General features: G+C 47.0%; 1 protein-coding gene and 1 non-coding gene across 2 annotated transcripts in view; both read right to left on the bottom strand.

The window, feature by feature from the left end:
* TEKT5 (tektin 5) overlaps positions 1-11982 on the bottom strand; it is a 39044-nt gene extending 27062 nt beyond the window's left edge. Inside the window, exons 1-4 of the mRNA XM_065893375.1 lie at positions 11329-11982; positions 8390-8473; positions 7666-7736; positions 1855-1998 (exon numbers count right to left, since the gene is read on the bottom strand). Of these exons, the coding sequence (XP_065749447.1) occupies positions 1855-1998; positions 7666-7736; positions 8390-8473; positions 11329-11904 (875 nt within the window). The 5' untranslated portion in view covers positions 11905-11982. The remainder of the gene's footprint in view (positions 1-1854; positions 1999-7665; positions 7737-8389; positions 8474-11328) is intronic.
* Positions 11983-21448: 9466 nt separating this feature from the next.
* Positions 21449-21520, bottom strand: TRNAE-UUC (transfer RNA glutamic acid (anticodon UUC)). Its single transcript has one exon. It is a non-coding gene; the product is annotated as a tRNA-Glu (tRNA).
* Between the last annotated feature and the right edge of the window lie 384 nt (positions 21521-21904).

The following is a 21904-nucleotide window of genomic DNA, read 5'->3' as shown; positions in this document are numbered from 1 at the left end:
TCCAACGTGGGCTCAGACTGTGGCTCTGCCACTCGCTGTGTGAGCTTGGACCAGTCACTGCACCTCTCTGAGTCTTAGTCTCCTCTGTAAAATGGGGATAAAAATGGTACCTACCCCCAGGGTTTTTGACCGACTGTGAAACCCCTATCACGGCACCTGACAATAGGAAGCACTTGACAAATTTATTATTCACGAGACCGTGGAAGCGCTCAGCACAGGGCCCAACCTATAGCAAACAGCAGGTAAAAGGCATCAGCTCTCATCTTCATCATCAGTGGTTAATCCGTGGCAATGAGACCTTCGGTGAACAGAGATACGGCAACACAGAGCCTCCAAGCGTCCTGTTGCCTGCCCAGACACGGCCCCGCTTTAAGAAAACCTCACATACAAAGCCCTGAGCTAGTACATCTGGGGAGCAATTAGTCACAAATGGCAGCTCTGGCTTTCCAGCTGGAGTCACTGGATGGAGGACTTTAAACAGCAGACCCCTCCTGGGCACGGAAATCGGAGTCTCTGCCAGCCAGCCTGGCTGCCCAGCTTTCAGGGAGGCATCTGTTTGGGAAGGGAAACTTCCAGACTCCCTGTCCAGGTGGGCAGCCGTGGCTGAGAGGATTAGGCCCCCTGGAGGTCTTGTTCACTTTGCCAGCGCCGTGGGCAGTCAACCTTGTCAGGAGGAGGAGAAGGGTCCCCAGGAGCTGTCATCTCAGGAAACCCCAAAGGGTCCTTTCAACACCTACATATTTACTACGATCCAGAAAGTGACCCTGGTGTGGGCCAAGAAGACCTTCCCTTTCCTTCTCTCCTCTCCCTCCCTTCCCCCTTTCATTCATTCTTTCATTCAACAAATATTTATTGCACACCTACTATGTACCAAGCACAATTCTATGTGCTAGAGATTTTTTTTTTAAAGGGACCAAGATAGACCCCACCCTCTGCATGTACCCAGAGCATCTCTCTCCAGCCCTCATTATCCCAGACCTCGGACTGCCGATGGGGAAAGCATGCCTTTGTTCTGCACGCAATTCCGTGATGCTAGGACGTGCCCGTGGCAGTGCCAGGCAGACAGGAGGCGCCACCCTCATAGCTGTTGTGACGAGAAAATGAGGTCACACAGCAAGCACTCAATAAATGTTAGCCGTCGTCATTCCCCGACACGAGGCTCTGTGCCTAGCACTTCACACGCCCACCTTTCCACACTCACAGCAACTCTGGGAGGTGGGTGCTATTTTTATCCCAGTGGTAGAGGTGATGAAACGGGGCCCAGAGAAATTAAATCCTTTGTCCCGAGGGTTAATGTGGAGGCTGGATTTGAAGCCAGACAGCCTGGCTCCAGAATCCACTCTTAAGCCACTGCCAGCATGGGCAGGCATCAGTTGGCTCTCCCAGCCAAACTTGAATTCCTCCTCCTTCTGGAAATTCCTCTTGGAATTTGTTTGGTGGACTTGCCAATCCAGGTGCGTCAGCAGCAGCAGCTGTGGGACCCTCACGAGCCAATATCTTGCCCTCTCTTGCTGGAATTGGGATCTTGGGTGAAGTGGGGCAAACGTGGAAAGACAGTGGTGCTCCAACAACAAGGCCGATTAGCTCTCTCTCACTGGCTCCTTCAGGCTGCCAGAACCTCCCCTCCAGCCTTCCCCTGGAGCCAGTGGCTGCCCAACAGCCTTCCAGTAAATTCCATCTTAAGTTAGCCAGAAACGGTTTCTGTAGCTTGTAACTCAGGATCCCCGCTTAACCACACAGCCTCACACTTGACTGGTGCACGATGCCCCTTTACGTTTCCTTAGCAGGATCAGACCCAGAAACCCCTGCTGTCCTCGGGCACGGCCAGGTGAAGACTGGCAGCCCGGTACTTACGTGCCATCAATTTTCTCCACGCCGTGGAAGAAGCTGATGCAATCTGATGTGTTCCGTAGGTTAAGGCACTTCTCATCGATGAACTCGGCTGAGTTTTTGTCCTCGCGGTCCCTCTCCAGGACATGCTGAGCATCCCGGTTATCCCTGTGGGGGCAAGGACATGTCCCCAAATTGTGCACTCACCCAGCGTCCCTCACCCAAGGTCACAGGGGAGGACGGTGCAGAGCCACTGCTGGAAGCCAAGTCTCTGGACCCCCAGGAGGGTGCTCTGTCCACCCCCAGTGGCTTCCAGCCCTCTTCCCACCCTGATGCCCCCCCGCACACCCAGGGCCTCCCTGCACTACCCCACCCTCCCCCTAATCCAAGCAGACCTGTTGTCACTTAGAAAACATTTACTGTAAAGGGTCAAATACTACATATTTTAGGTTTTGCGGGTCATATGGTCTCTCTTGCAACTACTCAACTACGTAGGAAAACAGGCATAGATAATGTGTAAATGAATGGTTGTGGCTGTGTTCCAATAAAACTTTATTTACAAAAACAGGTGGTGGGCCAGATTTGGCTCTCCAGCTGTAGTTTGCCGACCTAATATAGAAGATACGAATTCACACTTTGGGCAAAGCCAGGTTTCAATTTAAATTGGTTCACAAATCCTTGTGTCTGATGCTATGCCAGGCACAGAGGGAAAAGACATAAATAAGCCTCAGTCACTACCTTCAAGTTGCTCACGGATTTGTGTAAATAAATACAGTAAAAAATAAAGAAAGAATGTAAAGAGCAACAGCGCAGGTTCAAAAAGGATACACAGTAACACAGAGGAGGAAGCCATTAACTCTGGGTGAGGGGTGATCAGGGAAGGCTTCCCCAGAAAGTGTCTGAGCTGGGTTTTCATAACAATAGGAGCAGATATTATGGACAAAGTTGGGTTGGGGGGATGAGAATTCAAAGCTGAGGCTACCACATGTGCAAAAGCAGAGAAGCTAGAGACATCCAGGTATTTAGGGACCCATAAGCAGCTCAAAAGGCTGGCAGAATCAGGGACTGGGTGGAGTCAGGGAGTGGGTGGAGTCATGGACTGGGCAGGGTCAAGGGTTGGGTGGAGTCAGGGAGTGGATGGAGTCATGGACTGGGCAGGGTCAGGAATTGGGCAGATTCAGGGACTGGGCAGAGTCATGGCCTGGGCAGGGTCAAGGAGTGGGCAGAGTCAGGGAGTGGGTGGAGTCTGGGACTGAGCCAGGTGAGGAGAACACAATGGGGTGGGGCCAGGACTTGAGCCTGAAGGGTTGGTATCTTGGCTGAGAAGTTTAGACTTAAATGTCACTGTGTGCCAAGACTCCAGACATTGGAGACCCACTTTCATGATTCTTGCCATATTCCCAAAGTACCTGTACTATTATTTACCTGCTAATTTTCTTTTTTCAATCATAAATAAATAAAATACATAAATAAATGTATTTCTAATTCAAAAAGAGTCATGTACCACAATGCTCATTGCAGCTCTATTTACAATAATCAGGACATGGAAGCAACCTAAGTGTCCATCGACAGATGAATGGATAAAGAAGATGTGGCACATATATACAATGGAATATTACTCAGACATAAAAAGAAACAAAATTGAGTTATTTGTAGTGAGGTAGATGGACCTAGAGTCTGTCATACAGAGTGAAGCAAGTCAGAAAGAGAAAAACAAATACCGTATGCTAACACATATATATGGAATCTAAAAAAAAAAAAAAGAGGTTCTGAAGAACCTAGGGACAAGACAGGAATAAAGACACAGATGTAGAGAATGGACGTGAGGACATGGGGAGGGGGAAGGGTAAGCTGGGATGAAGTGAGAGAGTGGCATGGACATATATACACTATCAAATGTAAAATAGCTAGTGGGAAGCAGCCACATAGCACAGAGAGATCAGCTCAGTGCTTTGTGACCACCTAGAGGGGTGGGATAGGGAGGGTGGGAGGGAGGGAGACGCAAGAGGGAGGAGATATGGGGATATATGTATATGTATGGCTGATTCACTTTGTTATAAAGCAGAAACTAACACACCACTGTAAAGCAATTATACTCCAATAAAGATGTTTAAAATATAAATAAATAAATGTATTTCAAAAGGAAAAATCTACATCACTGTCTTTAAAAGAAAACCAGTAACTGTTTCCAAACCTAAATGCAAAGTAAACACTAACAGAATGCTAGCTAGAATCTGTTGTCTCCAGTAGGTTCTAAGCCTGAAACTTTCTCTGTTTCTTTTTTGGTTGAAAAAAGGATATTAAAGACGCATAAGCATTGATTGGGAGTTTTATCTTGATGTCTTTTTTTTTTAATTTATTATTTAAAAAAAATTTTTATTGGAGTGTAGATGATTTACAATGTTGTATTAGTTTCTGCTATACAGCAAAGTGAATCAGTTACACATATAGATCTATCCACTCTTTTTAAAATTCCTTTCCCATATAGGTCATTACAGAGTATTGAGAAGAGTTCCCTGTGCTATACAGTAGGTCTTTACTAGTTATCTAGTTTATATATAGCACTGTGTATATGTCAGTCCCAATCTCCCAATTTATCCCTCCTTCCGTTCCCCCCTGGTAACCATAAGTTTGTTTTTCATCTGTGACTCTATTTCTGTTTTGTAAATAAGTTCATTTGTACCATTTATTTATTTATTTATTTTTATTAGGCTCTGGTTTTTCTCTTACTTTCTTTTTATAAAATTTAAAATTTTTTATTTTATTTTTGGCTGCATTGGGTCTTCATTGCTATGCGCGAGCTTTCTCTAGTTGCGGCGAGCGGGGGCTACTCTTCGTTGCGGTGTGCAGGCTTCTCATTGCAGGGGCTTCTCTTGTTGCAGAGCATGGGCTATAGGCACGGGGTTTCCATAGTTGTGGCATGCAGGCTCAGTAGTTGTGGCGCTTGGGCTTAGTTGTTCTGCGGCATGTGGGATCTTCCCGGACCAGGGCTCGAACCCGTGTCCCTTGCATTGGCATCTCCCTTCCTCTCCCTGTCTCTGTCCCTCTGTCTCTCTCATCTTTATCTCCTTCTGCCTCCTCTTGCTTGGTTTCTCTCTGTCTCGGGGCCTCAGTGTATGTCTCTCTCTACCTCTCCCAAGCCTGTCTCTAGCTTTCTGCCACGTTCTTTTTCTGCTATGGATGCTGAAAGCTGGTGAGAGGTTTCAAACAGGCTAGGAACAAAGAAATTAAATCCTCATGCTGGGTCTTCACCCATCAGGATGCACAGAGGGTCATGTTGGAGCAAGGAGAGCCATCCTGGGGCCCTTATGGCCTTTGGAATTGGCAGAGCCATGGGGAAATGGGGCCCCATCCTGCCTCATGAGGTGGAGTGTGAAGAAAGACCAGAATGTAGAAGAGAAACGTGCCAGAGCATCAGAGGGGAACCTGGGGCCTCAGAATCCCAGGTCAGCTGGTCCAGCCTCCTGGCCCTGGCTAATGAGGCCTGGGGAGGGAGACGATGGCCCCATCTCCCCCAGATGGAGAGCCTGGCCAGTGCCAAGACTCGCCCTGCTGTCAGCCCACGAGGAAAAGCCTGAGCCTGGCTCCTGCCCAGTCAGGAAAGCCTTTTCTGCTTTGCTGGGGCACCTGGTGAGGTGAGGACACAGCTCTGAGCAGATGCAGGCCTCAGGCCTCGCCTAGAAAACCATGAGTCAACAGCCCATCACCTGTCCGGGGCCAGGGCGGCCACCCTAGCAGGTCATCGGCAGAGCTTCCCCAAGGGCAAGGTCACACTGAGTTCTGCCCTGTTGATGAGGTTCTGGCCACTTCCAGGCTAATTAGGCTGCCCCCCGCAGCAAGAGCTTCCTCCCTGCAAGATGACAGGTGTCCTCTGAAAAGGGGCCGCCGCCCAAGGTCAAAGGGCCTCTCTCCAGGGTGACTGGGCCTCTGGTCCTGGCAAAGAGGAGAGTCCCTTCCACCCGCTCTCATCCCCTCCCCACCCACACTGCCTCCACTGCTTTCCTCCCAGCCTCTCCTCCTCTCTTTTCCTCTTTCTCTGTGTCTGTCCCTTTCCATCTCTTCATCTCTCTCACCTCTTGATTTCTCTCTCTATCTGGCATGTCTGTGAAACTCTCTGTCCCTCTGTCTCTCTACTCATCTCTCTCTGTTTATGGCTTCGGGTCTTTCTCTTTCTGTCTCTTTTTCCCTCTGACATCAGAGTTCACTGTGTCTCTCATTCTGTGTCTCCCAGTCAATGAGACCGTCTTGATCTTTCTACTTTTCCTGCACAAGCAGCGCTCCACCCACCCCAGTTTCAAGATTTCCCTTCTGGGGTCCAGCCCCCCAATTTCAAGTGTGGGCTTTTGTTCACTCTTCCGGCTCAAACTGTCCCATTTCCCAAACCTCAGCCCTCCCGTCACTCTAACACCAAGTTTTGTCACAGCTCCATGTCAACCACAGATGGAAAACCATGCTCTTTTGCCAAAAAATAGGTGACTGTAAACATAGGGCAAGAAAAACACAATAAAGGCATTTGCTTGCCCAAGGAACTCCCTTTGTTAAAACGTTCCTGTTTAAGCACAAGTATCGAAGGGTTTTTTAAGTGGATTAATGTATAGACGAATATTAGGCAAACATAGTCCAAGTGGTAGGTCGGAATGTCAGAAGTCAAGACAGAGGCACGTAATGATGGAACTCAACCGTGCTTTCATCCATTCAACTGTCACCTCAGTCACTGCTGCATTCGCAGCTCATTTCCACTTTTCTCCACCTCTGTCTCCCTGGGTTTTCCCAACTCATCTGCCCCTGACCACACCCTTAGATCTGCAGGCAGCTTTTCAACACTGTCCTGGATGCTCTTTATTTTCTTTTTACAGGATAATTCTCTCCTACCTCTGCCACCCATTCTTACAGCCTCAGTGGAGTTGAGGGGCTGCTGTGTGTGTGTGTGTGTGTGTGTGTGTGTGTGTGTGTGTGTGTGTGTGAGGTAGGGGCGACTGCTGTTTCTGGGAAAGAACAAACCAGGGCACCAAGCTCCCGGAGCCTATCTGCAAGCTTCCTTACCCCTTAGCATCCCGTGCAAGCTGCCTACGTCCTCCACACAGCGGGAAGGGGCAGCCCTGGCCAGGTTGCCAGCCTGTCTTGTTAGCTATATCTGAGTAAACAAGAAGGAGAAACCGGCAGAGCAGCCTGCCTGCAAGTGTTAAAGACAAGTGCCCAGCTCAAGGGCCAGGCGGGAAGGCTGCTGCCTCCGGGTGAACTGGGTGCCAAGGGCTCATCTATGGGTCCCAAGCCCGGTAAAACTCAAGCCTCCCTTTAATTATGGGGGAGCCTCCTGCCTTGTCATGATACCAGTTACATAATCTCTCAAGAACAAAAAGCTGATTCCTTTGAAGACGAAAAGGAACAGTGGCTCAAGGTGTCCACCAGCTCCCCTCTGGAGAGGCCCGGGCCCCTCACCTTGATGCCCAATGCCACCCCCTCTCTGCCATGTTCCAAAGTTCAGGACTCGCATGGGGAAGCCACAGGCTAAGAGGAGCCTCAGTGAGGCCAATTTCTTTTGCCAAGGCTCTCACCGCAAACAAGAACCACCAATGCTGTACTGACTCATGAAAATCGAGTGTGCATCTCAGTAACATCATATTGATAGACTGAGATCAGCCATGGTGGTAGCACTTACCTCGCTGAAACTGACAAATGCGACAGATCAGGACTTTTTTCTTTTCCTGGAGAGCTGGTTGTTAAAAGCTTACCAGTACACCACTGATCGAAAGAACCACCTGGAGACGCGGGACCCCTGAAACCTGGGAGACCCAAAACAAAACTCCAAGAAAAGGGAGAGTAAGCAGCTCTTACCGCATCTGGATGTCAATCCTCTGAGCTAGTTTTCTCATCTGTTCTTGGCAACATTTTAGCAAATCTACTTCCTGCAATGAAAGATGTCAGAAAGAGTGAGGCCCCTTAGAAACTCACAGCCTCCTGCCTCCCAGGCCAGTGTTCCACCCTCACCTCTCACTGCCCACCCTCCATCCCACAAGGTGAAATGTCAGGGTGGGGGTCCATTTCCTGCCTCGACCAGCATGATCCCCGGGCCAGGCACCTGAGGGTCGACTGTGGAAGCTGCACATTCTTTGCCCTACTGTCCTTTCTTTTTATATACTTCCAGAGTAAAAGAAAATGCAGTACCTACTATGCACCAAGGGTTCGTTCATAGACCCTTTATTTATCATAAAATATGATACATTCATATTTTATCATTGAATTAAATAATACATATGAAGTGATACAGTGTGTGGCATATAACAGGTGCTCAATAAACACTGGCTGTTACTTTTGTTATTTATTGGTATTACTATTATGATGCCCATTTTGGAGAGGAAAAGACTGAGGGTCAAATGACCTCCTTTCTCACTGTTTCTAAATTGCAACCTAGGCCCCCACCCGCGCTTTCTGAGCCCTAATTTTGCATGGGGTGGCACATGTGTCTTCTGCTCCTGACAGGCAGCTCAGAAACCTCTCTGACCAGCTGGCCTTCCCTCCTCCCTCAGGGGGCTGGCCAGACCCAGGGGTCATATCTTACCTGGATAAGATTTTTCTCCACGTTGTCATGGACCAAGTCAATCCCGATCCTTTTCTCTCGCTGGTACAGACACTCCAGGGCCACCTGTAGGGGGCGTAGGGAATCATGTATTCTCCCTGCAGCTGTATGTAGACCGTGAGCAGAATTGACTCACATCTACCTTTGCCGTGGTCTGTTTCATTCCTGGGAAACCTGGATGCTTCATGTGGCCCCATCACTGTGCGTTTGGGTGGGCTTCTGCATCCCCTTCTCCATCAGTGAGGGCTGTGGGATGCTGAGATGATAGATGGGTGCAAAATCGGTGCACATCTCAAGCTGGCCATGCTGGTTAGGTCAGTTTGACAAATGTAAAGCGCTTAGAATACTGTCAGTAAGAATTACCTGTGAATATATATGAACACCCTTTTTGGAGATCTCTAAATGGGGGAAGAGCTTTGGAAAGTGACATAGGCCAAGTGAGACCCAGGCAACACTGCCACATGGACCTTATAACCGTCATGCGGACATGAACAGAGCAGAACAGAAGCCAGGGGAGTGGCTGCTTGGTGGAGCTCCTGCAGCAGCAGACTGTCAAAGAATTGTGATGGGTCACTGGCCTGTGATGTCACGAAGAGCAGCGGCAGTGAGAAGGAGGCAGGGGAGCACGGCATCCGGTGTTGGGATGCAAATGTATCTGGGAACTCAGAAAGGAGGGTGAGCACTTGATGCCACAAGAATTTACTGCCCCCTTCTCTGTGTCACACTGGGGACACTGCAGTGAACTAAAGAGTCCCTGCTCTTATGGAGTTCTAACAGAAGAGAGAGAACACACACAAATGAACATAGAAAGAAACTCAATCGTTTCTGACTGTGATAAGGGCTGTGATGAAAATAGGGAGTTGTGGGTGGGTGGGGAATAACCAGCAGGGTGGTCAGGGAGGACTTCTCTAAGGAGGTGGCAGACCGAAACCTGAATTATGAGAAGCAGCAGAAATGAATGGGAATAATGCACCAGGAAGAGGGAACAGCCAGTGCAAAGGCCCTGGGGTAGGAGGAGCAGCAGACAGGAAGCCATTGGGCCTGTGACAAGGAACTCAGATGTTAACTAGGATGCATTAGGAAGCCATTGAGGGGGTTTTAGCGGGGAGGTGCAGAGATCTAGTTTAATATTTAAAACCATCCCTCTGGCTGTTGTCTGGAAAATGCGTTGGAGGGGCTAGAGGTCAGGAGGCCAGGAAGGAGGCCGTCACCATTGTCCATTGAGAGGCACCTGGAATGAGGTGGTAACCTTGGAGTTGGAGACAAGTGGATGGAAGTGAGATGCCTCTGGTCCCTGTGCCCCCTTGTGGCTGTCACAGGGGGCCACGTGATGGGGCAGAGCTGGGCTTTCCAGACAGGCTGCGGGAGTGAGGAGAGAGTCGGGGAGAGGGGAGGAGCGCTAGATTTCAGATTCTGCTTTGGGTCTCTGAGCAGCAGCCCTGCCCACTGTCCTTCCAGGGGGGAACATGGGGGCATAGGGAAACAGTAGGGACCCCCATCCCATAGTGGTCAGAACCTGTGCCTTGTCTCCAGGGGAAACATGGAGGTAGGGCCTCTCCTACAGAAGCCCCCACGCCAGACACAGAGCAGGCGCGGCTGCAGGAGGTTTGCAGGCAGGGCTTCTGCATTCGCACACACTCCAGGGAGAAGCAGAACATCATCTCGTGTGGCCACAATGATCTCCCACCGCAAAGGCAGATAATACCAGTTCCTCACCCAGTGTCCGCTCCAGGACCCAGTGAAAAATGCTCACTTACCCAGACTCCTTTGCACCCAGGGAGCCCATGTGAGTTCTGGCAAATGGGCTAAAAATGGATTCACATAATGGACCTTCTGGAAAATTGATATTCCCTGATAAAAAGGGACAGACACAGTTGGCATTTTGCCCCTTCCCTACCCCATCCTCCTGCCTCGACTGAGAATTTCCAAATGCTCCTGGCAAGCGGGAGTTTGCAATATGAGATCTGAAACGTCCTTGAAAGTAGTAGGACAAAAGCCCCGTGTTAAGGATGGCCAAGCAGAGAGGAGGCTGGGTCCCTTCTGGCATCACGTGGAGGGTGCAGCACCCTTCTCTTTTCCTCTGGAATTCTCATAACAGAAAATGAAATTCCTATTTGGCTGAGCTGCTGTACTCAGATAGCTGTTTACATGCAGCCTAAAGCTATCCTAACTGCTCCAGGATATGGCTGGAGACTGGGAAACCAAAGTGTGGAGGATGTCCACATTCAGTTATTTATTCAACAAATACTTCTTGAGTGCCTGCTGTGTGCCACACACTGTGCCAGGATGGGAAGACATTCAGAACGTTGGTCTAGATGACAGGCAGTCAGCACAGACACGGCTCATTGAGGACCAGCATAGACATACTGGTCCCCCACAGCTGAACAGCAGTCCTTGGTGAAAAAGCAGACAAATCCCTGCCCTCATGGTGCCTATATTCTAGTGTGTAGAGCAAAACAAGAAGTACATTGTACAGTATGTTAGCAGGTCTTAAGGGCTACAGAGAAAAATAGAGCAGTTATTTGAAACACATCTTCTAAAGACCATCACATACACTAACACACAGGCTTGTGATGTCTTTATGAAATCCCTGTGATTTTGATGTAACCCCAAGGAGAAAAGGAAATTCCATTCAGTCTGAGGAACCCTGATTGGACTGGGATTATTGTCAATTGACTAAGTTTTATATATATATATAATTTATATAATATATAATAAAATTATATAATTATATAAAATTCTATAATATATAATAAAAGTTATAATTTTAGCTTAAAGCTGATTATAGATGACGATGCAGCTCAAACTGAGCTGTGCGGCGCCCATCACCTTGATCTTCACTCAAGGAGAGTGTGGGGGGCTGCATTGCAGGCGTGGTATCCCAGCGGCCATCAGGCCCCCCCTCCGCACCCCACACCCACCTGCAGTGGACAGTTCAGTTCCTCGGCCGCGCACTCCAGCCGCCTCTTGACTTCATCCAGGCTGTGGTTCTCGTTCAGAAGCCTCTCCAGCTCATAGCTCAGCTCCGACTTCCAAAAGCCGATGTCCGACAGCCTCTGGCCCAGGTTCCGGCAGGTCCCCTCCTGCATCTGGCGCGTCAGCTGGTCCTTGTTCTGCATGAGCCGCATGGAGTCGCCCATCAGTTGATTGGCCCACAGCCGCGAGGCCTCGGCCGTGTGTATCTGCAGCTGGTTAGACTGGTCCCAGTCATGGGGCCTGTAGCGACAGAAGAGCGCTGAGCGGACGGCCGGCAGGGTGGTGGGCGGCCGCAGGGCGCTGCGGCACGTGGCTCCCTCGTCCAGGCAGGTCTGGGTGTTGGAGACCTTGTAGAAGAGGCTGGGTCTCCATGAGTTCAGGTAGCGGTACCCAGGCAGGTAATAGGGCGGGTAACACCCCTGGCTCACCGGGGCCGGCGCAACCGGGGGCAGCGTGCTGATGCCACAGGCTTTCTTGGGGCCACAGTAACTGGCAGTCTGAGCGGTTCCAAGAAACTCCATCTTCCACCATCAGCTCCGCTAGGGCAAAACTGTACCTAAGGGGGCCAAGGCACCACAGGAAGGGGAAGGGGCTTCTCTGAGGGATGGGCAGAACCTCTATGACTCGGCACTGTTGTCATAAAGCCTGGGGGGGTGGGGCCTCACTGGGACCCCTGCTCACTTGCCCCAGCTGGGGCCATAGCATCACAATCAAAACACAGACCAGTGCTTACCTGGTGGCGCAGTGGTTGAGAGTCCGCCTGCCGATGCAGGGGACACGGGTTCGTGTCCTGGTCTGGGAGAATTCCACATCCCACATGCCGCGGAGCGGCTGGGCCCATGAGCCATGGCCGCTGAGCCTGCGCGTCCGGAGCCTGTACTCCGTGGCGGGAGGGGCCGCGGCAGTGAGAGGCCCGCGTACCGCAAAAAGAAAAAACTCTTTGCCAAAAATTTTCAGAGAGCTCGGGGTTTTGGGGGGGGCCTGAGCCACCTGTCTCCTTGCATGGCCCTGCAATAAACCTTTCTCTGCTCCAAACTCCAGCGTTTCGGTTTGTTTGGCCTCACTGTGCATGGGGCACACAAACTTGTGCTAACAGGTGTGGAGAGTAGGGGAGAGGCTTGATCAGATCTGCAGATCACTGCCTTGGCCTCCACTCCAACCCGCTTACGAAATGTCAGTCTCTGAGTCAGTGACAGCGGTTGAGAGGCTCCCATGGCCAGGAAGGTTGCCTGTGAGGAAATCTGCTCAGTGCTCTCCGGGCAGAAGAGGCCTTTCCCTCGAGTGGAATCCCAGCTCCGTCCCCTCTCCCAGCCTGGAAAATGCCCAGGATTGTGCCTCCCTCGGACGCTGTGAGAATCAAGTAAACGCAGAACAAGGTACTTAGCACCTAGTGGGTGATCAACAGTTGTTATTGGTGTTACTATTATTATTAGACTACACTTTGCCACATCATTTCATGTAATCCTTTTGCTCACGCCTGGAGGTGGTGTTATTCGAGCCCTCATTTTACAGGGGGGCAAACTGAGGCTCAGAGAGGTGCATTTGTTTGCCCAAGGGCACACAGCTAGTCTTGGGAAATGGCTCAGGTAGTGCCACTTCCCCTGAGGATAAGGAGAGCCAGATAAAAGCCATAGATGTACTTTGCAGTGGGGCTGGCAGGGAGCTCAGAGAACATCTCAGTGAAGTCGAGTTTCTATTTTTCTGCCAACATTTTATTATAAGCGGTTTTTTTAAATGCAGTGGTTTTAAAACACTCTAATATGGAAGGTTGTCTTCAAATAAACTCTTGCACAGAAGCAGGGCACGTGACACAGAGCCCTAAGGTGCTCTGGCTGGAGGGAGCCAGAGGTGGGGGGGGTCCCTTCCCCCAAGTCCTTAGGGCTCCACAGAGCACAGTGGGAAGACCGTGATTCAGCCCACCCCCCTCCCCATTTCACAAGAGAAGAGGCACGAAGGTCACCTACCAGGAAGTGGAAAAGCCAGACTCCAAGTCCACGTTTTCTAAAGTCACACTAATTACCTAGAGAAACGCTATGATTGTTATGACCATCAAAAAGCGTTCTGTTAAATTTGGAATCATGTAACTAGACTTACTGTGATCACTTTGTAATGCAGACAAATATTGAATTATTAGGTTGTACACCTGAAACTAATATAACGTTATATACCAATGTTTCCTCAGAAAAAAGAAACTGGAATCATGCTGTAGGTGAGTGTGGTGTATTGGTTTCCTATGGCTGCTGTCACAAATCACCACAAAGTTAATGACTTGACACTACACAGATGTATTCTCTTACAGCTCTTGAGGTCAGAATTCCAAAATGAGCCTCAAGGGGCTCAAATCAAGGTGTGAGGAGGGCTGGTTCCTTCTGGAGGCTCCGGGAAGAATCCGATTCCTTGCCCTTTCCAGCTTCCAGATGCTGCCTGCATCCTTTGGCTTGTGACCTCTCCCCACATCTTCAAAGCCAGCAGCTAGCATCTTCTCTCCCCCTCCCCCGACCCTCCTGCTTCCTTCTTACAGGACCCTTCTAATCACATCAGACCCACCCGGATAATCCATGGTAATCTCCCCATTGGAGATCCTTAATTTAGTCACACCTGCAAAGGCCCCTTTACCATGTAAGGTAACATATCCACAGGTTCCTGGCATTAGAATACGGAAGTCTGTTGGTGGGGGGGGGGGGTTATTATTCTGTCCACCACAGTGAGCAATGTAAAGGAATACCGGGTGATAAGAAAGGCAAACAAAAGTACCATGCTGTGGATTGTCCAAATGTGAAGACCCAGGGTTAAGGGGGTGAATCAGAGCATCTCCTGAACCATTGCTTTTCCCAAGGTCTTGTTTATTTATGATGCATTTGTTTTAAGTTCTAAAAACAATACTGTGTGTGTCTCACCTGGACTCTATTCCCCATCTAGTCCTTTCAATCTGCTCCTCTCACACGTGAATGTGTCCACAACTCACCTGAGGATTGGGTTAAAATGCATATTCTGATTGAGTAGAGCTGGGGGCAGGGCTGGAGGTGCTGCATTTCCTACAAGCTCCCAGGTGAGGCTGGTCCACAGACCACACCTGGGGTAGTGGGGCCCTGAAATAAGTCCTATGAGGGAAAGGACCTTATTTGCTTTTGCTCATATTTGTATCCACAGCACTTAGAATAATACCTGGAGTATAATAGGTGCACAATTTGGGTTTGTTAAATGAATAAAAAAATGGATGGATAGATGGATAGGTAGATGGGTGTATGGCTAGGTGCGTAGATGGATGGATGGATGGACAGATGAAGTGACAGAATTTCAGATGCCATTAAATGAGAAAGGTAAATTCAAAACAGTTGGCCATGGTTCAACCAAAACTCAGCAAAAAGGAATAGTAAAACCTGACAGCTCAGTCCAAAAGACTCAAGGAATCACCTTCTAAAAGTTTAGAACGTGAAAATACTCAAATACTTTGTGTGTGACTGTTAGGGAACTCCTGAGCAGTGACTTCCAAAGCATGGGGCAGTGGAGATTTTAGGGTTCATCCATGGTGAAGCAGGTGTCAGTACTTCATTCCCTTTCATGGCTGAATACTATCCCAATCACATGTCTAGACCACATTTCGTTTAGCCATTCATCCGTTGATGAACATTTGGGTTGTTTCCACTTTTGGGCTATTATGAATAATATTGCTGTGAACATTTCTGTACAAGTTTTTGTGTGGACATAAGTTTTCAATTTTCTTGAATAGTTACCAAACAGTGGAATTGCTGGGCCCTATGGTAATTCTGTTTTGATTACTGTTGAGTTTTAATAAAATGTAAATCAGCACATTTTATTACTTAGTTTTAAAATAAATATTGTATTATCCATAGAAGTTAATTCAAGGAACTCTCAACTACACAGTCAGCCACCACACACACAGGCTGGGCCACACGTTTGGTTGGACAGTAAGTTCCTAACGCCTGGGAATTGTTGACTCTCTCTTTGGGCTCAGTTAGTGTCTCCAAGCCCTTGGGGTGCTTTGCACCCCTGCATCCAGACAGTAGACTTAGCACACACAAGGTTAGCCGTGGTGGGAAAATGAAACCGGAACACGGACTGCTTCCATTCTGTCATTCTATGTGACACTGGGAGTTTTTATTTGTGTCTAGGATGTAAAGCAGTGAACCAGAGTGTGACCTGCAAGGTGTAATATTTTTGTTTGGAACGTGGACGTTTTAGTTCATGCATGAAATCTTTTACTGAACTCAGTATCTTTAAAATTGAAATGTAATCTTTGTATCTGTCAACTGTATCAAAACTAAGAAAGTAACCAGGAATATAATTATTACTGGGAATATTATTGTATAGAGGAAGAAGGTGTTAAAAAAAATTGTCTACTCTGGGTGTTGAATATACTACACACGTCACTGGTTAGAGATCCCTCATCAACCACTAAAAGATGTTTTTTTCAATCTCTTGTAAAAGAGATTCTTTCAATCTCTTTCCGGCTGATGGAAAACTCATTCAATTTCTGAAATCCCTACGGGAAGTGGACTAGGAGAGGCTGGGGAGATGGGGGAGAGGGGACCCGACTGACCCCAGGAATGGGGTTCGCAATCCTCCACCCCAGCTCCACCTCCCGATCATTGGGGACCCCTGGTCCAGCATTGCATTAACTCTATTTTTTTTTTTTTTTTTTGTGGTACACGGGCCTCTCACTGCTGTGGCCTCTCCCGTTGCGGAGCACAGGCTCCGGACGCGCAGGCTCAGCAGCCATGGCTCACGGGCCCAGCCACTCCACGGCATGTGGGATCTTCCCGGACCGGGGCATGAACCCGTGTCCCCTGGATCGGCAGGCGGACTCTCAACCACTGCGCCACCAGGGAAGCCCTTACTAACTCTATTTCACTGCCATCTCTGCCTGCAGCTGCAGCATTGAGATGGCTGCCTGACTTTTTTTAGAAGTTGGGGGTAGGAGTTTATTAATTAATTTATTTTTTCTGTGTTGGGGGGCGGGAACCAGTCTTCATCGCGGTGCGGGGGCCTCTCACTATCGCAGCCTCTCTTGTTGGCGGAGCACAGGCTCCAGACGCGCAGGCTCAGTAGTTGTGTGGCTGCCTGACTTTCACAGGCTGTGAAGGGACAGCTCCACGTCTGTGAATTTAATGTGAAATCCATCCGCCTGCAGAAGAAAGGCCTGGAGAGACTGTCTTAGGTGAAGGCTGGAGCAGCGCTGTCCAGTGATAGAACTTTCTGCAGCGATCAACTCAACAAGTCAGCAAGCGTTCCTTGGGCGCCCCCTGCAGGTATATAGGAATCTGTCACTTGTCCTTCCCCGTAGCCAAAATCTGTGACTGGAGGTGACTCCAAAGCAGTGCTTAGAAAACTGGAAAAATAGGGTCACACACAGGAAAGAGAGAAAAAAATCCAGGAAGAAGCTGCTTTCAATTCAACATCCGTGTCAGTTTGTATCATTCAAAACCTGAAGTTATATTCTACAATATAGGTTTTTTTTTTCACTCTGTATTTCGGAAGATATCTTTTTGGTGCTTAGAGCACTGGCCCTGGCTGGTGTCCAACGACTCAGCAATCTTTCTGGAAATCTACCTGCGGATACACACATACATGTGTGCTAAAACACACGTATATGTGCTCACTGCTGCATTGATTGTAGCAGGGAAAATGTGAAGCTAACCAATGGCCCTCAGTACAGGATGGCTAAATAAAACATATGACACCTATTCTATGGAGAGCTCTGCAGCATAAAAATAAGTTAGGCCTGTATTTGCCGATATGAAGAGATTTCTGAGATATCAATGTAAGTGAAGAAAGCAAGATATAGAAGAGTATATACCCTGTGGTACCACTTGAGCAGATATGTAGGTAATTGTATATGAACAGACACTTCTGGAAAGATACACAGGAACCAGTGCCTGAGTGATTACCTTTGGACAAGGACAGGAGTGGAACAGAGGCACAGGGGGAGACTTTTATTTTTTGATTAAGCCTTCCATACTGCTATATATACACAGTCGACCCTGGAACAACGTGGGGGGCAGGGGCGCCGACCCTCGACACGGCCGAAAATCCGAGTATAATTTATAGTCGGCCCTCCTTATCCACCATTCCACATCTCAACCAACTGTAATTTTTCTCAGTACATGTGTAATATATTCACATATATAACCTAATAGGACATCTACTTCCCGCCAAGATTGGGTAATAGGGATTAGCTGTACCCTCCCATCTGAAACTACTCAAAATATATGAAATGATGATTTTCAAGACACTGGACATCAGGCATGAAGGACAGTCCTCCCTGTGAGATGGGAAACAAATGAGGTGAGTCCTCCAACCACGACAGCTCACCGCCTGGACAGAGTTTCCAGGCCATGGTGCAGGGAGGGGGACTGTCTCCAGTTAAGGAAGCCAGGCAGGTGGGACACCAATGTGTCTAGAGTCTGAAGGACTCAAGTCAAAGTCGCCTAAGTATTAGGGCAAAATTAGTCCCAGACTCATTACCTCTCTGGTCCTGCCTAATAAAGCTTAAAAGCAGAACCCCAAAGACTAAATTGTTTTCAGTCCGTTTGCTGGTGTCCCAGAAAGAAATCGAGAATATTTGTAAAAATACAAACATTTTCAGCACTCAGTAAGGTAAAATTCACAATATCTGGCATCCAATAAAAAATTGGATCACGATTGAAAAAACTGCAAAGAAGGAGGAAACTAAGACCCATAATGGGGGGTGGGGGTGGGGGTGGATCAATCTAATGAACCCAAGCCAGAAGTGATACAGATAATAGAATTAGCAGACAAGAACACTGAAAAATTTATGACAACTACATCAGTGTGTTCAAGAAGACAGAGGAAAAATTGGCCACATTAAGTGGAGACTTGGAGGATATTAAAAAACAAAACAAAATACCTGAGTTGAACTTCTGGAGAGGAAAAGCACAATGTCTGAGATGAAAAATGTGCAAGATGAGGTTAAAGGTATGTTTTAGTCGACCAAGGCTGCCATACAAAATACCATAAACTGACACAAAATAAGTACCAGAAATTTATGTCTCACAGTTCTGGAAGCTGAAAGTCCAAGATTGGGGCCAGCACGGTCGGGTTCTGGTGAGGTCTCTATAGTTGGCTTAAGACAGCTGCCTTCTCACTCACTGTGTTCCCACACGGCCTTTCCTTGTGTGGAGAGAGAGCAAGCTAAGTGTCTCCTCTTATAAAGACTAATCCCATCATGAGGACTCCCTCTCCTCTCCATGACCTCATCACCTCCCAAAGGTCCACCTTCCAATACCATCACATTGGGGGTTAGGGCTTCAACATATGAATTGGGGTGTGCAGAGTGGGGCAACACAAACATTCAGTCTATAATAAGGCAGATTAAATACTGCAGAAGAAAAGATTAGTGAAGTTGAAGAGAGAGCAACAGAGACTACCCAAAATGAAACAGAAAAAAAAAAGACCGAGAAACAGAACTATAGAATAGTGCTGAGAGAAATCTAGAAGGACCTAAATAGAGAGATAAATCATGTGTGTGGGCTAGGAGACTCAATATTGTTAAGAGGTCAGTTCTTCCCAAAATTAAGGTTAGATTCAATGCAAATCCAACCAAAATCCCAGCAGGCTTTTTGGGGTAGAAATTATTTAACTGATTCTAAAATTCAAATGGAAATTCAAAGGACCTAAATAGCCAAAACAACTTTGAAAAGAAAAACAAAGTTGGAGGATTTGAGGTCTCTGACTTCAAGACTTATTATAAAGCTACAGTATGGTATTGGCACAAAGACAAAGATCTTATTCTGAATAAAGAATTCAGAAATATATCCACATATTCATGCTCAGTTGACTTTCAGCAAAGGTACAAAGTTAATTGTGTGGAGAAAAAATAGTATTTTCAACAAAAGATGCTGGAACAATTGGAGATATATATATATATATATATATATATATATATACATATATATATATACACATATCTATATCTATATCTATATATCTCAACCCATACCTTGCACTATATACAAAAATTACATACAAAAAAATTAACTCCAAATGAGTCATAGACCTAAATTTAAGGTCTAAAACTATAAAAATTCTAGAAAGAAACATGGGAGAAAATATTTGTGACCTTGTGTAAGGCAGATTTCTTAGGTATGTTTTCTAAAACACAATACGTAAAAGAAAAAATTTGATAAACTGGACCTCATCAAAATTAAGAACAGCTCTTCAAAAGACATTCGTAAGGGAATTTTCTATCTCAAGCCACAGACTAGGAGAAATATTTGCCAGACATATAACTGATAAGGAACCTGTATCCAGAACATATACAGTATTCTCAAAACTCAATACTTAAGCAACCAAAAATTTTTTAAACGGGCTTAAAATTTGAACACTTTGGCAAAGAAGATATGCCAATGGCAAATGAACACCTGAAAAGATGGCAACATAATTTCTCACTAGGGAAATGCAAATTAAAACCACAATAAGATGCCACTATACACCTATTAGAATGCCAAAAACCCAAAAGACGGGTTACACTCGCTGTTGACAAGAATATGGGGCAACTAAAATGCTCAGACACTGCAGGTGGGGATGGACAGCCACTCTGGAGAACACTTCACCAGTTTCCTACCATCCCACTCCTAGGCGTTTACTCCAGACAAATGACAGTGTGTGTCATTATGAAGTCTTATACAACAATGCTCACAGCAGCTTTATTTGTAACACCCGCAGGCTGGAAGCAATCCAAATGTCCATCTTCAGGTAAATGGATTGACAAGCTGTGGTGTACTCATACAATGAAATACTTCACCGAAGCCAGAAGAAATGAACTTCACACACTCAACAACGTGGATGAACCTGAAATAAACATGCTGAAAGAAGCCAGATGAAAAGGAGCACACACCATATGATTCCACTGATAAAAATTCTAGAAAATCCACACTCATCTATGGAGGCAGGAAACAGGGCAGTGACTTCCGGCAGGGATCAGGGGCAGGTTTGCAAAGGTCAGGAGGAAACTTTGGGGGATGATCTGTGTGTTCACTATCTTGATTGCGGTGATGGTTTCACAGGTACAGTATATATAAGTCAAAACTTATCAACTGTACGCTTTAAATATGTGCAGTCTGTTTATCAGTTGTCCATCAATAAAGCTGTTTGTTTGAGAAATTAACAATTGCTAACACCTATATACAGCACAAATGTGTGAGGAATTTTCAAAAAACTTGTTTTACTCATATTATTTAATCCTTCCAACAATAATTCTCTGAGGGAGTCGGTATTATCGTTGCCATTTTACAGGGGAGGAAACTAAGGCATGAAGAAAAGATTTGAAAGCTGGTAAATGGGGAGCTGGAATTTGAACGCAGACGGCTGGCATTCAAAAATCCACGTTCTTAACCAGCAAACCAGTCAACTTCTCCATATATGATGGATCTGAACCTTACTTTTCGACTCAGTTATATATCAAGCGCCTGCAGTGTATTCGACTCAGTTATATATCAAGTGCCTGTATACACTGCAGGCGCTTGATATATAACTGATATTAGATATCTAATATCTTCGTTAGATATTTTTGCTGGATCCAAGGGAAGAGGTGGAAATTCTCTACTCCAGAACTTAAATTTTTTTCCACGTCCTGACTTTGGTCATAGATGGGGTAGGAGTGCCACCTGGTGGTACATTGTGGAACTGCATGCATCTCCTGCGCGTTTCACAGGGTAGCGTTTTCACCACCTGTAGTGTGCTTAAGATGCTCCAGTCCTGCTAGATCACCATCTAAATTCTTAACCTGTTTGACCCAGGTGCTAGTCTTGTTTCATTCACTAACCTGCTCTGTGATTAGGGACAATTTTCTCTCTCTAAGCCTCAGTTCCCCCATCTGTAAACAAGGGTGCAGGATCTCACCTCTGCAACTCTCACCTACAACCCCAAGTTTACTTAAACACAACTGTGTATTGGACCTTTGCTCTGTACTTGGTGCTTTGCATGAATGAAATTATTTTATCCCCACAGCAACATCATTGGACAATTGCTCTTTTTTTTTTCTTTTTTTTTTTTGGCCGTGCCTCGCGACTTGTGGGATCTTAGTTCCCTGACCAGGGATCGAACCTGGGCCACGGCATTGAAAGTGCCGTGTCCTAACCACTGGACCGTCAGGGAATTCCAGGTGCGGAAATTGCTCTTATTATCCCCATTTTACAGATGAACAGGCTGAGGCTGGAGACCAGAAGGGACGTGCCCGGTGTTATTCAGGTCATTAGAGTCAGGATTTAAACACATGTCATCTGACTTCAGAACACGAGCTGTAAACCCCTGTGTCATCTGCCCTCACCCATCTCACCCATCCCAACCATGGAAGTCTGTAGTGCCATCGCTAGAAACCCTGAGGAGTTTTTTAAACATGCTGTGATACTATGATTTATAATAAGAAACATATATTTGGTCTTTTTTCCCATGTCTGGCACAGAGCTCCTAAAATCCTTGGAATTTCCTAAGGGCGGAGAGCAATAAAGGTGTCTCTTGTTATGTTAATTGACCTCACTT

The sequence above is a fragment of the Phocoena phocoena genome, chromosome 15, assembly GCF_963924675.1.
Source record: "Phocoena phocoena chromosome 15, mPhoPho1.1, whole genome shotgun sequence".
Lineage (NCBI taxonomy): Eukaryota > Metazoa > Chordata > Mammalia > Artiodactyla > Phocoenidae > Phocoena > Phocoena phocoena.
This window is presented reverse-complemented; position numbering and strand designations above follow the sequence as displayed.